General features: G+C 55.7%; 1 protein-coding gene across 1 annotated transcript in view; it reads left to right on the forward strand.

Moving 5' to 3' along the window:
• SORCS2 (sortilin related VPS10 domain containing receptor 2) overlaps positions 1-13,365 on the forward strand; it is a 524,651-nt gene extending 511,286 nt beyond the window's left edge. The window contains exons 19-26 of the mRNA XM_032135565.1: positions 1,901-2,087; positions 3,295-3,428; positions 4,914-5,037; positions 6,479-6,591; positions 7,728-7,853; positions 11,435-11,534; positions 12,374-12,523; positions 13,274-13,365. Of these exons, the coding sequence (XP_031991456.1) occupies positions 1,901-2,087; positions 3,295-3,428; positions 4,914-5,037; positions 6,479-6,591; positions 7,728-7,853; positions 11,435-11,534; positions 12,374-12,523; positions 13,274-13,365 (1,026 nt within the window). The remainder of the gene's footprint in view (positions 1-1,900; positions 2,088-3,294; positions 3,429-4,913; positions 5,038-6,478; positions 6,592-7,727; positions 7,854-11,434; positions 11,535-12,373; positions 12,524-13,273) is intronic.
• The last annotated feature ends 386 nt before the right edge of the window (positions 13,366-13,751 follow it).

The following is a 13,751-nucleotide window of genomic DNA, read 5'->3' on the forward strand; positions in this document are numbered from 1 at the left end:
TGTTAGCCTTGGGGAGAGCCGGGCACAGGGCACACGGGGTGGATCTGTATCATTCCGTACAACTACATAGGAACCTACCATTATCTCAGAAGACAATGTTTAATTTTTTTTAAGTGCCAGTAATAATAATGGACCTAAATGAAATAGACCAAGATGTGAATGGTGGGTATTATGGTGAGATTTAGTTTTGTTCTTTTTCTTTGCTTTGCTTTGCTATTTGAATTTATATTATTGTCTACTTTGAGAATATACTACTTTTGTGGTTAGGAGAAAAAAGGACAAATTATTTTAACCAAGTAAAATGTTTAAGAAGTTAAATGTGCATCAGCGCAGCCCTTGCAGGCAGGAACACAAGGCCCCGAGAGGCGGCGCCTCACCCAGGGTGAGCGGATCATGGGTCCTGACTCTGGGTCACACATGCCTTCTCCTTCCCAGGATTAGCACAGGAAACCTTTCCCTCCGTGGAAGCAGCTCAGACTGGAGCGCTTCCCCTCCTTCCCCGCCCCACCCTGAGAGGCTGCCTTTAAACAGAGAGAACCACAAACAGTGGGCAGCCTCCTGGGTCCTGGACTTTGGACACCCTCAGTCTTCTAACCTGTCAAATGGGGAGAACGGAGCACCCTGCAGCCTCCTTCCTGGGGACCCCATAACAAATTATCTCATGCCAGGTGGCCTGAAGCCACGCAAGGCTCCAGAGGAGAATCCATTCACGCCTCCTCCAGCTTCTGGGGCTCCTGGCACTCCTTGGCTTCTGGCAGAGTCACTCCTGCCTTTGCCTCCACCTCCACGCAGCCTCCGTCCGTGCCCACATCTCCCTCTCCTTTCTCTTACACAGATGCCTGTCACTGGATTTAGGGCCCACCCTAATCCAGTATGACCTCATCTTAGCTAATGACACCTGTAAAGACCCTATTTCCAAATGAGGCCACGTTCTGAGGTTCCTGGTAGACGTGCATTTTGGGGAGACACTGACCAACCCAGTTTACCACGTCTGTGGAGAAAGTTAAGTGAACAGAATTTACGTAAAAGTTTTCTATCAACTTTCAACGTTTGGCTAGTATAAACTGGGAAGATGGCTAAGTGGGTAGTAATCACGCTGTTTCCTTCATCATCACCAGGAAACGGTTGCCTCGTGCCCCTGATGCCGGCACGGGAGGAAGAGGGAAGGCTAGGAGAGGAGGAAGGGAGGGAGGGAGCATGTGGTCATGAGCCATAAAGTCGAAGAAGTTCCTGTTTCCTTCACTCAATCCCCCGCTCTGCGAGGGAAATGCGATTATGGAAGGTGGAAGGAGCTGGTGGAGCGGCTTCTGCGGGTGACTCGGTGCCACGCGGGGATGGCCGTTGGTAGAATCTCCTGTCCGCGCTCACCCTGCCACATGTCAGCGTCACTCCTGGTACCGCATGGTCTGAGAAGGAGGAAATTAGGAACCGCAGCCTCCCAGAAGGGAAAATCCTGCTTGGTTTGCAGGCAGATGGCTCAGGCGCTTCCAGATGTGTTGCTCTCCCCTGCCGAAACCCTCCACGCAGTGGAAGGCCCCTCACCCTCCTGGCTCCATCCCTAGCACGGGCCTCAGTGGGTCTCTCTGGGGCCCTGACTGCCCCCCAGCTGCTCTCTGATGACACCCTTGGGCCTCTCCCTCTCCCTCTCTGCCGCTTGGTGATTGTTCTGAAATGGCCCTTGGCCACAGCCCCTGGTTAAACCAGCTGCCTTGGTCAGCCTCACACTCCCGGCAGAATCTCCAGAGCAGAACCAGGCCCGGTCTCCTGTGGATCCCCAGAGCCCACTCATTTCAAGGAAGGGAGGGCGGGAATGAATGAATGAGTGAGTGAGTGAATGAACCACTCTGGCCCCTCAGCTTCAAGGCCCACTCCTGAGTGGCCACATGGTGTTTCCCTGCAGGGCGATGTCCTGACCACCAAGTACCAGGTGGACCTTGGGGATGGCTTCAAGGCCATGTACATGAACCTTACACTGACCGGGGAGCCCATCCGGCACCGCTACGAGAGCCCCGGCATCTACCGCGTGTCCGTCAGGGCAGAGAACATGGCAGGCCACGATGAGGCGGTGCTCTTTGTCCAGGTCAACTGTAAGTTTATCGCCCCTTTGAGGCCAAAGGCCACTCACTTTGAGAGACAGAACCTGGCTTTGGGGGAAACACAGGGAATCCCTCGGGACTGCTCTAGGCCCCGGTACTCAGGACGGTGAACCCAAGAGCAGGGAGGGAGGGAGGCTAGGCTCAAACCCACACCCCTGATGACCCATACAATAGTAGGGCAGTGCTGGTAGCTGGCAGTGATATTGATGATGGTGGTGGTGGTGGTGGTGGTGATGATGGTAGTGGTGATACAGGTGGTGATGGTGGTGACGTGGTGGTGGTGATGGTGATGATGGTGATAGCAGTACTGGTGGTGGTGTTGATGGTAGTGATGATGATTATAGTGGAGGTGGTAGTGATGGTGACGTTGGTGGTGGTGATGGTGATAATGGTGGTGTTGGTGATGATGATGGTGGAGGTGGTGGTGATGGTGGTGGTGGTGGTGATAGTGGTGATGGTGGTGGTGGTGATAATGGTGGTGTTGGTGATGGTGATGATGGAAGTGGTGATGAAGTAGTGGTGGGAATGGATGGTGGTGGTAGTGGTGATGGTGGTGGTGTTGGTGATGAGGGTGGTGGTGATGGTGGTGGTGGTGGTGATGGTGGTGGTGGTGGGAATGGATGGTGGTAGTAGTGGGACTGGATGGTGGTAGTAGTGGTGATGGTGATAGTAGTGGTGGGAATGGATGGTGGTGGTAGTGGTGATGGTGGTGGTGTTGGTGATGAGGGTGGTGGTGATGGTGATGGTGGTGGTGATGGTGGTGATGGCAGTGATGATGGTAGAGGTGGTGGTGAATGGTGGTGATGGTGGTGGTGGTGGTATGGTGATGGTGGTAGTAGTGGGAATGGATGGTGGTAGTAGTGGTGATGGTGATGGTGGTGGTGGTGGTGATGGTGGTGATAGTGGTGGGAATGGATGGTGGTAGTAGTGGTGATGGTGATGATGGTGGTGGTGGTGATGGTGGTGATAATGGGAATGGATGGTGGTAGTAGTGGTGATGGTGGTGGTGGTGATGGTGGGAATGGATGGTGGTAGTAGTGGTGATGGTGATGGTGGTGGTGGTGGTGATGGTGGTGATAGTGGTAGTGGTGGTGCTGATGGTAGCAATGAAGTTGCTGGTGACAGTGATCACTAAGCGGCCTCTGAAATGCCCTGTGCCCTGATATCATCTAACCCTGGCCTTTTTGGGTCCCCACAGCCCCCCTGCAGGCCCTTTACCTGGAGGTGGTTCCTGTCATTGGCATCAACCAGGAGGTGAACCTCACAGCTGTGCTGCTTCCCTTGAACCCCAACCTCACTGTCTTCTACTGGTGGATCGGCCATAGCCTGCAGGTGTGCTGGCTTTGCCCCCGCTCAGCCCTTCTTCCCTCAGGCTCCCCACAAGGTGCACAGTGGGGCAGAGCATGGCCCCAGGTTTTCAGCAGAAGGAACCAGTGTAGGGCGCACTCCTCACCCTTGGGCCCCTCCTGGGGCAGTTGAGAGGGGCACACCCTCCGTGGGTGCCTGTTCAGGGCCCATCTGCTCAATGGTGCCAGATGAGTCAGATTAGACCCTGCCTTTTCCTGGGAAAGAGATGGGAACACGGTGGCTTACCTGAGTTAGGGGTGGTAGAAGTCACAGAGGCAGGTAGGTGGGCTGCATGAGAGTTCCCGGAAAGGAGACAGCATTTGCAATGAGAGGCTTAGGGAAGGCTTTACAGAAGAAGAGGTCAAGGGTTCTCAGAAGCCTCACTCAGAGGCCTGGGTTGTATCCTGTCTGCAGTGGGGAGCCACAGATAGTTCTTGAGCAGGAGAGAGCTCAAATTAGCAGAATGCCTGGACTGGGGGCAAGACCCAGTGAGGGGCATCCTCCACCCATTCAGCAAACAGCCCAGCACTGCCAGGCAGGAAGCCCCCTACCAGCAGCTGACGGCCCTCACACAGAGCCCCAGCAAGGGGAGGGGCTGTGGGCTCTGGATTGTGTTTCTCTAGAATGGGGAGGGTCTGAGAAGGAGCTCAGGGTCTGGGTTCAGGTCTCGGCTCCACCACTTCCAGCTGAATGCTCCATACATGTCACTTCACCTGGCAGAGCCTCTGCCTCCACATCCACACCTATGGGGGTGGCCTCTCCTGTCTCTGCAGCAACATGGTGCCCACCCGGCTGAGTGTGCACCATCCCCATGGCTGGGTCCTGAGCTGGGCACTGGCTTGGTGCCATGGATGACAGAGCCATGGCTCATCCACAGCTGCGGTGGCCATATGTGGGGATGGGAAGATCACATGGTCAGGGAGTGAAGACCCAGTCCGGCAGCCACATCAGGCCTCCTAAATGCCCGTGGGGGGCGGGCCTGGGGAGCTGTTGAGAAGAAAGGGGGTGCTGGGACCTCATGTTCGTGCTGTGTTGGCTTACAACTGGGTGCCCATGAGGTCAGGAGTTCAAGACCAACCTGGCTAACATGGTGAAACCCCGTCTCTACTAAAAGTACAAAAATTAGCCGGGCATGGTGGTGCATACGTCTGTAGGCCCAGCTACATGGGAGGCTGAGGTGGGAGAATACTTGAACCCAGGAGGTGGAGGTTGCAGTGAGCCAAGAGTGCACCACTGCACTCCAGCCTGGGCAACAGAACAAGACTGTCTAAAAAAAAAAAAAAAAAAGAACCGGCTGCCTGCCCCATGCCTCCCTGGGTGCTGCCACCACAGGACGTCCATAATGGGCCCATTTGCTGATGGGAACAAGGGGACAGCAATGCTCTCAGTGAGGCAGCGACCATAGGCCAGCGTCCCCCACGGCCGCTGCCTCACTCGGCCAGGCCCCTGAGCCTTGCTGTGCCCCTGCAGCCCCTCCTTTCCCTGGATAATTCTGTGACAACGCGGTTTTCGGACACGGGTGACGTGCGTGTGACGGTGCAGGCCGCCTGTGGGAACTCGGTGCTGCAGGACTCCAGGGTCCTCCGTGTGCTGGGTGAGTCCTTCCCGGGGTCTGGCAGCACGGCCTCTGCATCTCTGCTGCAGTCCAAGAGGCCAGGCCACATGGGTCGCATAAGCCATGGATGTCCTGGTCACCCTGGGTGGCCCTGGGGTGGGGAGGGAGGGGCTGGATAAACACAGCCCTGCCCTGGCTGTGTGGCCTGGGCAAAGTCTCCCGGTCTCTCTGGCCTCAGTTTCCCCATCTGTAAAATAAATACTGACAAATCCTGTGTCCCAAGACACTCATGGGACACAACACACCAGGGACAAGGTCACCCAGCAGCAAGACAGCCAGGTTTGGGCACCGGCTCTGCCTGCCTCCAGGGCCCCTGTACTCTTTGCACCTCCGGCCAAGCCCGAGTATTGTCTCATGATTGCAGCTTAAGGAGGACTCCTGTCTAGAGAAACGCTGAGCCTCCTTTTCTGAATCTGCATCCTCATTTGTCTGTGCTCACTGGGGGCTCTTAGTCCCTCATGGGAGATATTTACAATACCAGCTGGTCCTAAGACTGAAGGAGACGCCCCCTTGTCAAGGAGGCAGATCTCACTGCCACCATCATCACAGCAATAAACCCTCATTTTGCTTTAAGAACAGCCTCTACTGTGGACAGCAGCCATCAGTTAAATATTTAGTTGGACAAGTGTGAGGAGGGTTGGGCTGCCCACACAGGCCCTTCACACCCTGGAGGAGGCTGCCCTTGGCTATTCTTCATTCATTGCTGGGCTGGGAGCTTTGCAAAGGCCATCACTACCCTCTTTGTAAGATGTTGGGTTTGCAGTTCTCAAAGCACTTGTCCCTTGAGCCTGTCAGCCCTGCACAGCCTCCTCCCAGTTTTCATGTGAGAAAACTGAGGCCTGAGAAGTGGAGAGGTTAAAATTTATCTCTGGGGCCCCTGGTGACTTAAGAATTGGGCTCTGAGCCATGGGTCATGGGAAATGTGGGAGAAAGAGAAGAAGACAGGGCCTCTGCTCTCAAGGGACTCTTAATCTGGTGGGGGTACCAGCCAGTTGAAGTCCATGGATCCCTGATGGATGAGAGGCTGACCTCATAGGGTGTGTTCATCCTTGTGAGTCAAGGAGGCAAATCTCACAGAGCAGGCTCGGCGCACACCAGGCCTCCCTCCCAGGTTAGCACGTCCTTGTCATCATCACTGGCATCTTTGTCGCTGCTGTTATAAGATGGCAGCCAGTGACATGGGTCCTGCCTGGGACAGACCACCACTGCTGGCATCCAGGGAAGGAACTGGTTTCCAAACACCAAATCAGGACTGCTCTCAGCCTGCTTGAGAAGATGATGGGGCTGCTGGGCCCTGGGATCTGGATCAAGGGCCTCCCGGGACCATCCAGGGCATGTGGCTGCCCCCAATCCCCACCCTGGAGCCATCAGAGCCTGGTGGTCCAGGACTGACCAGTCTCCCTTCTCTACCTCTTTCCAGATCAATTTCAGGTCGTGCCTCTGCAGTTTTCCAAGGAGCTGGATGCCTACAACCCCAACACGCCTGAGTGGAGGGAAGACGTGGGCCTGGTGGTCACCCGGCTGCTCTCCAAGGTGTCCACCCAGAGCCTGGAGCCTCCCCAGCCCCATGGCGCTTCCGGCATCCAGAGAAGCCCAAGGGCCCCGGGGTGCCCAGGGCAAGGAGAGACGGGTGGCACTGCCCCTGCACACGATGCTCTGGCTTTTGGGCCAGCTGGGGGTGTTGAAAGCTGTGGGTTGGGGGGCAGGCACACTGCCCTTATTTAGGGGGACTTGCAGCTGGAGTGCCACCTCACAGGGGAGGGACCACAGGCACCCTCCATGCACACAGTCCAGGGACCACCTGCTGTTTGCAGGAGACCCCACTGCCGTCCTGCAGTGCTCCAGAGTCTCTTTAAAGCAATTTTCCTTCATTCACTGAACTTCTCTTCTGGGCCGGACACGAGACAGAGAGAAGAACCCAGTGTGCTCACTGGCCTCAGGAGCTCCCAGGAGGCAGACATCAGGGCGGGCTGTAGGACACCCAAGGCCCTTGGCCCCCCAGTGAGAGAGGACCAGTCCTCTGGAGCCACCTGAAGCTGTCACAGGCTGAGGCCTACTCTGACCAGGCTTCCCCTCCTGTGAATCATGCTGCTAAAAGGGTCCTGGGCACTGAAGGTTGAATCAGGGTTTGCCAGATGGAAGTGCATGGAACGGGACTTCCAGGAGGCAGAGGCACCTACATGAGCAGCGCCTATGAGCTGAGAGCATATTCTCTGTGGGTGTATGGCCCTGGCTGGGCCTGGGGTGCTGGGGAGTGGGAAGGGGAAGGCAGCTGGAGTCAGTGGGGCCCAGTCACAGACCTGGAATGGTGTGGTAAGGAGCCTTGTCGTGGAGGACATTAGCCAGGGAGGAAGGTGCTGGTGCTCACGCTAGTCATGGTCTGAAGAATGGACTGAGGGCCAGGCCTGGCCAAGGGGAGGCCAGTATGAGGGCACAGGGCCTGAACAGCAGGGCTGAGGGTCCTGGGTAGCTGGGTGCAGGAGGTAGCTCAGGGCACCCTGGGACCCTGGAACGATCCCCACGCCATGCAGGGGTCAGGAGCGGCCTGCGGGACAGGTGTCCAGGACTCAGATAGGCCAAGAAGGGAGAGAGGGTGTTCCTGGGGGCCCCAGTATGAGGCAGGGGATGAGGAAGACAAGCGGACCAAAGTGGCTTAACTCTCCCCGCAGGAGACCAGCGTCCCTCAGGAGCTGCTGGTGACCGTGGTGAAGCCGGGGCTGCCCACTTTGGCCGACCTGTACGTGCTCCTGCCCCCTCCCAGGCCCACGAGGAAGAGGAACCTCTCGAGTGATAAGGTATGTCCTGTTGCCACTGGACTCCCAGGTCCTCCCTGCATAGCCCAGGGCTCGGGTCATTTACAACAAGCAGAGACATCTCAGTGGCTCATGGCATAAAGGCGTCTTTCTTGTTGCATCACATTCTGACTCAGGGTGGCTAGAGCTCGTCCACCTGTGGCTACGCCCTCTGTAAGTCATGCAGCCTCTAAGGTCACTGCGGCAGAGGTAGTCAGGGGGAGGGTACAGGCTGGACCACCTCCCAGGGGGACTCGCTCACTTCCTTTCCCGTGTCATTGGCTGGAGATGGTCACATGGCCCCAACCTGACTGCCAGGGGCACTGGGAAATGAGGGTAAGCACTGTCAGGGAGACACCTGAGGGTGTGGGTTTCAGGGCCGAGCAGAAGTCAGCCTCCATGCAGTTAGCAAATGTCTTTATTGCACAGGACAACTTCCAAATAATAGCCCTCACGGAGGGGATAAAAGACCTGCCAAGTGACAGATGTGGGAAGGGGACTCAAAGATAAACCAGAATCCCTTCACACCCACTAGGTTGGCTAAAATTAAAAAGCAGACAATTCCAAGTGATGACAAGGAAGCAGAGAACTTGGAACCTCTCACACTGCTGGTGGAAAGGGTTCAGCTGCTGTGCAAAATGGGCTGGAAATTCCTCAGTAAGTTATACCTAAGTTACCGCATGACCCAGCAAGTCCACTTGTGGGTATATACCCAAGAGAAACAAAAACATACATCCACAGTACATGGATTCACAGCAGCATTACTCATCGTAGCCAAAAAGTGCTCATCAGCTGCTAAAGAAACAAATTGTGGTCCAAACTTACAATGGAATATTCTTTGACCACCTAAAGGAATGAAGCCCTTGACACCTCTGACAGCATGGACGAACCCTGAAAACATGATGCTAAGTGAAAGAGGCCAGTTGCAAAAGACCACATAGCGTACAATTCCATTCACATGAAATGCCCAGAACAGGCAAATCCATAGAGACAGAAACAGATGAGTGGTTGTGAGGGGCTGGAGGAGGGTGCATGGGGAGTGACTGCTAAGGCTAGGGGATTCTTTGGGAGAGGATGAAAACATGCAGGAATTAGATAGTGGTAATGCTTGCACAACTTAGGGAATATACTAAAATGCATTAAATTGTACAATTTAAAAGAGTAAATGTTATTATCAGTTTCTGAAAATGAACTAGAAGCTCACATAGCCTGCACTGGTCATGGAGACTGATGCTCACTCAGGTGATCTGGAAGGCGTGGCCAGCGCAGGGGAAGGACAGTGCACACTCCAGCATGCCCACGTGGTGCCACGTCCCATTTTACAGACACGAGAAGTGAGGCTTGGCAAGGGCCACTGTCAGAAAGGACCAGAGGCAATCAAACAGAAGCACTTCTACACACTAACAGCAAGCTACCTGGAAAAGAAATCAAGAAAACAATCCCACTAACAACAGCATCAAAAATTAAAAGCAAAATAAACTACTTAGGAAAAAATTGAACCAAGGAGGTGAAAAACTTAGGAACAAATTAAACCAAGGAGGTGAAAAACTTGTGCACTAAAAACCATAAAACACCAGTACAAGAATTTGAAGAAGACACAAATCGATGGAAAGATATCCTGTGTTCATGGATTAGAAGAATTTATATTATTAAGATGTCCATGCTACCTAAGGTGATCTACAGATTTAATGCAAGGTCTATCAAAATTTCAATGACGTTTTTCACAGAAATAGAAAAAAAATCCTAAAATTTGTATGGAACTACAAAAGGCCTGAAATAGCCAAAGCCATTTTGAGCAAGAAGAAAAAAGCTGGAAGCGTCACACTCCCTGACTTCAAAATGCCTTACAAAGTTACAGTAATCCAAATAGCATGGTACTGGCATAAAAACAGACACATAGACCCATGGAACAGAATAGAGCCCAGAAATAAATCCATACATGTACGGTCAATTGATTTTCAATAAAGCTGTCAAGAAGACACAATGGAGAAAAGAGAATATCTTCCCTAAATATTGTCGGGAAACTGAATATCCACATGCAGAAGAATGCAATTAGATTCTTACACCCTCTACAAAATCCAGCTCAGAGCGGATTAAAGACAAATGTAAGACCTGAATCTGTAAAAACACCAAAAGAAAACACAGTGAAAAACTATGCGTCAGTTTGAGCGATGCTGTTTTGCAGATGATCCCAAAAGTACATGCAACAAAGGCAAAAATAGACAAACGGGATGATGTCAAACCAAGAGACCCTTGCACAGCCAGAGAAACAATCAGCGGAGTGAAGAGATGACCCACAGAATCGGAGAAAAGACTCATGAAGCATGCCTCTGACAAGGGGTTCGCATCCAGAATACGTGAGAAACCCAGCTCCATGGCCAGGAAACAAGTGACTCGATTAAAAAACGGGCAAAGGAGCCAAGTAGGCATCTCTCAAAGGGAGACACACAAATGCCCAACAGGTACATGGAAAACATGCTCACCATCTCGAATCACCAGGGAAATGCTCACTAAAGCCACAGTGAGACGTGGCCTCACACCTGTTAGAAGGGATATTGTCAAAATAACAGAGCTGACCAGTGCTGTGAAAGGCGGCCAGGTCTCCGAGCCCACCCAGCCCTGGGTGATGACTGATGCTCGGACCCGGGAAGTAGTGAGAGGGGCGAGGAGGAAGCCCTCCTCTGCGCCGGGCCCCTCACGCATTTGTCACGTCACACAGACCCTGGAGGAGGTTGCCCGTGGCCCACAAGGCTGGCTGCCTTTTGGCCACTGCCCTCTCCAGCTATAGGTGCCCCTGACCCTGCATCCCTCACCATGCAACCCAGCACCACCTCCTGGGATATCCCTCCCTCAGGTAGGGGGTCTGATTCTCCTGTCCTGCCCTGTCTCATTCTCCTCTTGGTCTTCTACCTCCAGGAAGCCTTCCCTGACCACCACTGGGGGATGGAGCCTCCTGGAGCACCCCTGCATTTCCCCAGCTTGGCACACTCTGTGGCCTGTGTCTCTTACACTCCCGACTAAAACAGGAGCTCATGAAGGGCAGAGCCATGTCTGGGTCACCTTTGTGTCCCATCCATGGTTCTTGGTGAAAGTTCCCTTGTGGGTGATTATTCCCATGGTACAAAGGAGGACACTGGGCTCAGCGAGGCCAGGTGACCTGCCCAGCCCCGTGGCTCCAGAGGGTCCAAGCAGGACTCACACTGGCCCACCCAGCTCTCCCATCCCCCTCTGGTGGATCCCAGAGCCACCCCCCAACTCTCCCCTACCTCTGGTAGATCCCACCAGATCCCCCTCCCTCTCCCCACCCCTCTGGTGGATCCCAGCAGACCTTGCTCCCCTCACCCCTGGTGGAGGACACCCCCTCACTCTCTCCACCAGAGGAAGGCCCTTCTTCCCCTTACACCTGTGGCAAACCCTGTCCCCCACCCCCCATGCAGGACCCCCTCACTCTTCTCCCAGTAGAAGACCCCCCCAGCACGTGGAGACCCCTCACTCCCCTCCTGGAGGAGGACTCCATCCCCCTCCCATTTTGGCGGAGGACACCCCCACGAACGCCCCGCTCACTGTCCCCTCTGTGTTTGCAGAGGCTCGCCGCCATCCAGCAGGTACTGAACGCACAGAAGATCAGCTTCCTCCTGCGAGGCGGAGTCCGGGTCCTGGTGGCCCTGCGGGACACGGGCACAGGTGAGCCACTGGGAGCTCCCCTGCAGAACGGGTGCAGGAGGCATCCAGGCCCTCGGGCAGATGGCTTGTATCCCCCTCCTGGCGGGTGTTCGCCTCTAATGGAACTGAAGACCCACCCAGGTCAGACCAGGGCCCCGCTCTCCTCCGCCGATGCCCCCTGGAGCGCTGCTCTTACCTGACACCCACGCTTCGGGTCTCGGATAATCTCTGCCCCTTTCCCGACCCACAGAGCTGTCTCCTCGGCCATCAGTCATCCTTTCCCCTTTGGGGCAAAAGCCTTTGCAGAAGCTGATGAGCTTCGCTCTGTAAAGACACCGTGCCCTTGAAACTTGGCAGGTTCACCCCACACCAGCATCAACATAGCTGGGGAGCTCTGCCCACAGCCTCCATCTCCAGTGGGAGCCAGGTCCAGGGGCGGGGACCTCTCCAAGGCCACACAGGATGCACTCCTGGTCTTTTATGGCCTCTGGCCCCTCTCAGCCACATCAGGAGCGCTGGCCACGGGCATGGAACAGCCTCCACACCAAGGAGGCTGGGGCAGGGACAGGCAGGGGATAGGCAGGGACAGGCAGGGGACAGGCAGGAACAGGTTGGGGACAGGAAGGGGTCAAGCTGGGAATGGCCTGGGGAAGGGCTTGGGGAGGGAATGGGAATGGGCTGAAGACAGGCAGGAAATGGGCCAGGGACAGGCAGGCGACAAGCTGGGGGTGGGCGGGGGACAGGCTGGGGACGGGCGGGGGACAGGCTGGGGACGGGCGGGGGACAGACGGGATGGGCTGGGGATGGGACAGGGATGGCCGGTGCCCCCGGCCCTCCACTGACAACCGCTTTGCTTGCAGGTGCCGAGCAGCTGGGCGGCGGCGGCGGCTACTGGGCGGTAGTGGTGCTGTTTGTCATCGGGCTCTTCGCGGCGGGAGCGTTCATCCTCTACAAGTTCAAAAGGCAAGGCCCTTGGCTGCCCTCCTCTGCGGGGCTCCGACCACGGGGCCGTAGGCAACCAGGCCCAACTCACTCAGGCAGATCTAGAAAGGGCCCCAGCCGGGCCTCAGAAGGGAGTGGTGAGAGTTTGTGCCTGTGATGGGCTGCAGGGGGAGGTGCTTGCCTGGCTCTGTACCACCCGTGGGGTCCCTGGAAGAGACAGCTGCCACCCGCAACCCACTCCTCCACCCTCCCCAGGACATCCCAGCCATCATCCCGTTCAGCCCCACCCACCTCACAGGGAGGACACTGCCCATCTCACAGATGAGGAAGCCAGGCTCAGAGAGGTTAAGCGGTGTGCCCAAGGTCACACAGACGGCCAGCCTCAGAGCTGGGTCCTGACCCAGGCCCGCCCACATCCCAGGCTTCCTCAGCCTCCCGCCCATCCCTTCCCTCCCCTCTAGAGCACTTGAGAGCTGCCGAGCTTCCTGTCAGGCCCTCCCGTGGGAGGGCTCTGGGTGTCCCCATAAGGGAGCTGCTTGTGCCGAGGCTGGGGTGAAGTGGCAAGAACAGTGTTTGTTTACTGGGAGGGGCTTTCATACCTCTCTTTCCCTCTGAGCCTGTTCCCTGGCTGTGAAATGGGTGTGATCCCCTGACGCTCGGATGTGTCATGGCCACGCTGCAGGGGCTGGACAACCTGAAGTTCCCTGGACGCTAGACCTGGAATGCGCAAAGTGACCCGGCAGCATCACCACACTCCTTCCCTGCAAATGCAGCTCCCAGATTTGGCCCTATCGTTTCTCCCCTGCCTGCTGGTTCAGCTCCGGGGGCCTCAGTCTCCCCGTTGGAGTCACCCTTGAGGACCGTCAAAGGCTACAGCTCACTCCTTCCTTTTGGCTTTTTTGGAGCCTAGGGCCCTTCCCCGGCGCCAAGCCCCAGCCTTTCATGGGCCCTGGACTCCCCCAATCCCTCCTCCTGCTCCCGGTCCCACTGTTTTATGCACTGCAGGTCTTTCGAGTAGTAGTTTCATGTGTGCCCCCGTTCCACAGGCTGGCCCAGGCTCTGGGACACAGCATTAACTGTCTGGGAGCGCGTCCGGGAGCTCCTTACCCACCTTGTTACTCAGTTCCACCCAAAGGGTTGGCCTGAGGCACTCAGAGCTGAACCAGAGAGTCTGGGAGGACTTCCCTGAGGAAGTGATTTCTGGTGGGGATCCTGAAGGATAAATAGGAGTTTGTGGGGCAAAGAAGTAGAATAGGGTCTCAGGGAGGCACTGGCTTCCCGACAGGTCTATCCAGG

Source organism: Hylobates moloch, unplaced genomic scaffold, assembly GCF_009828535.3.
Source record: "Hylobates moloch isolate HMO894 unplaced genomic scaffold, HMol_V3 SCAFFOLD_17, whole genome shotgun sequence".
Lineage (NCBI taxonomy): Eukaryota > Metazoa > Chordata > Mammalia > Primates > Hylobatidae > Hylobates > Hylobates moloch.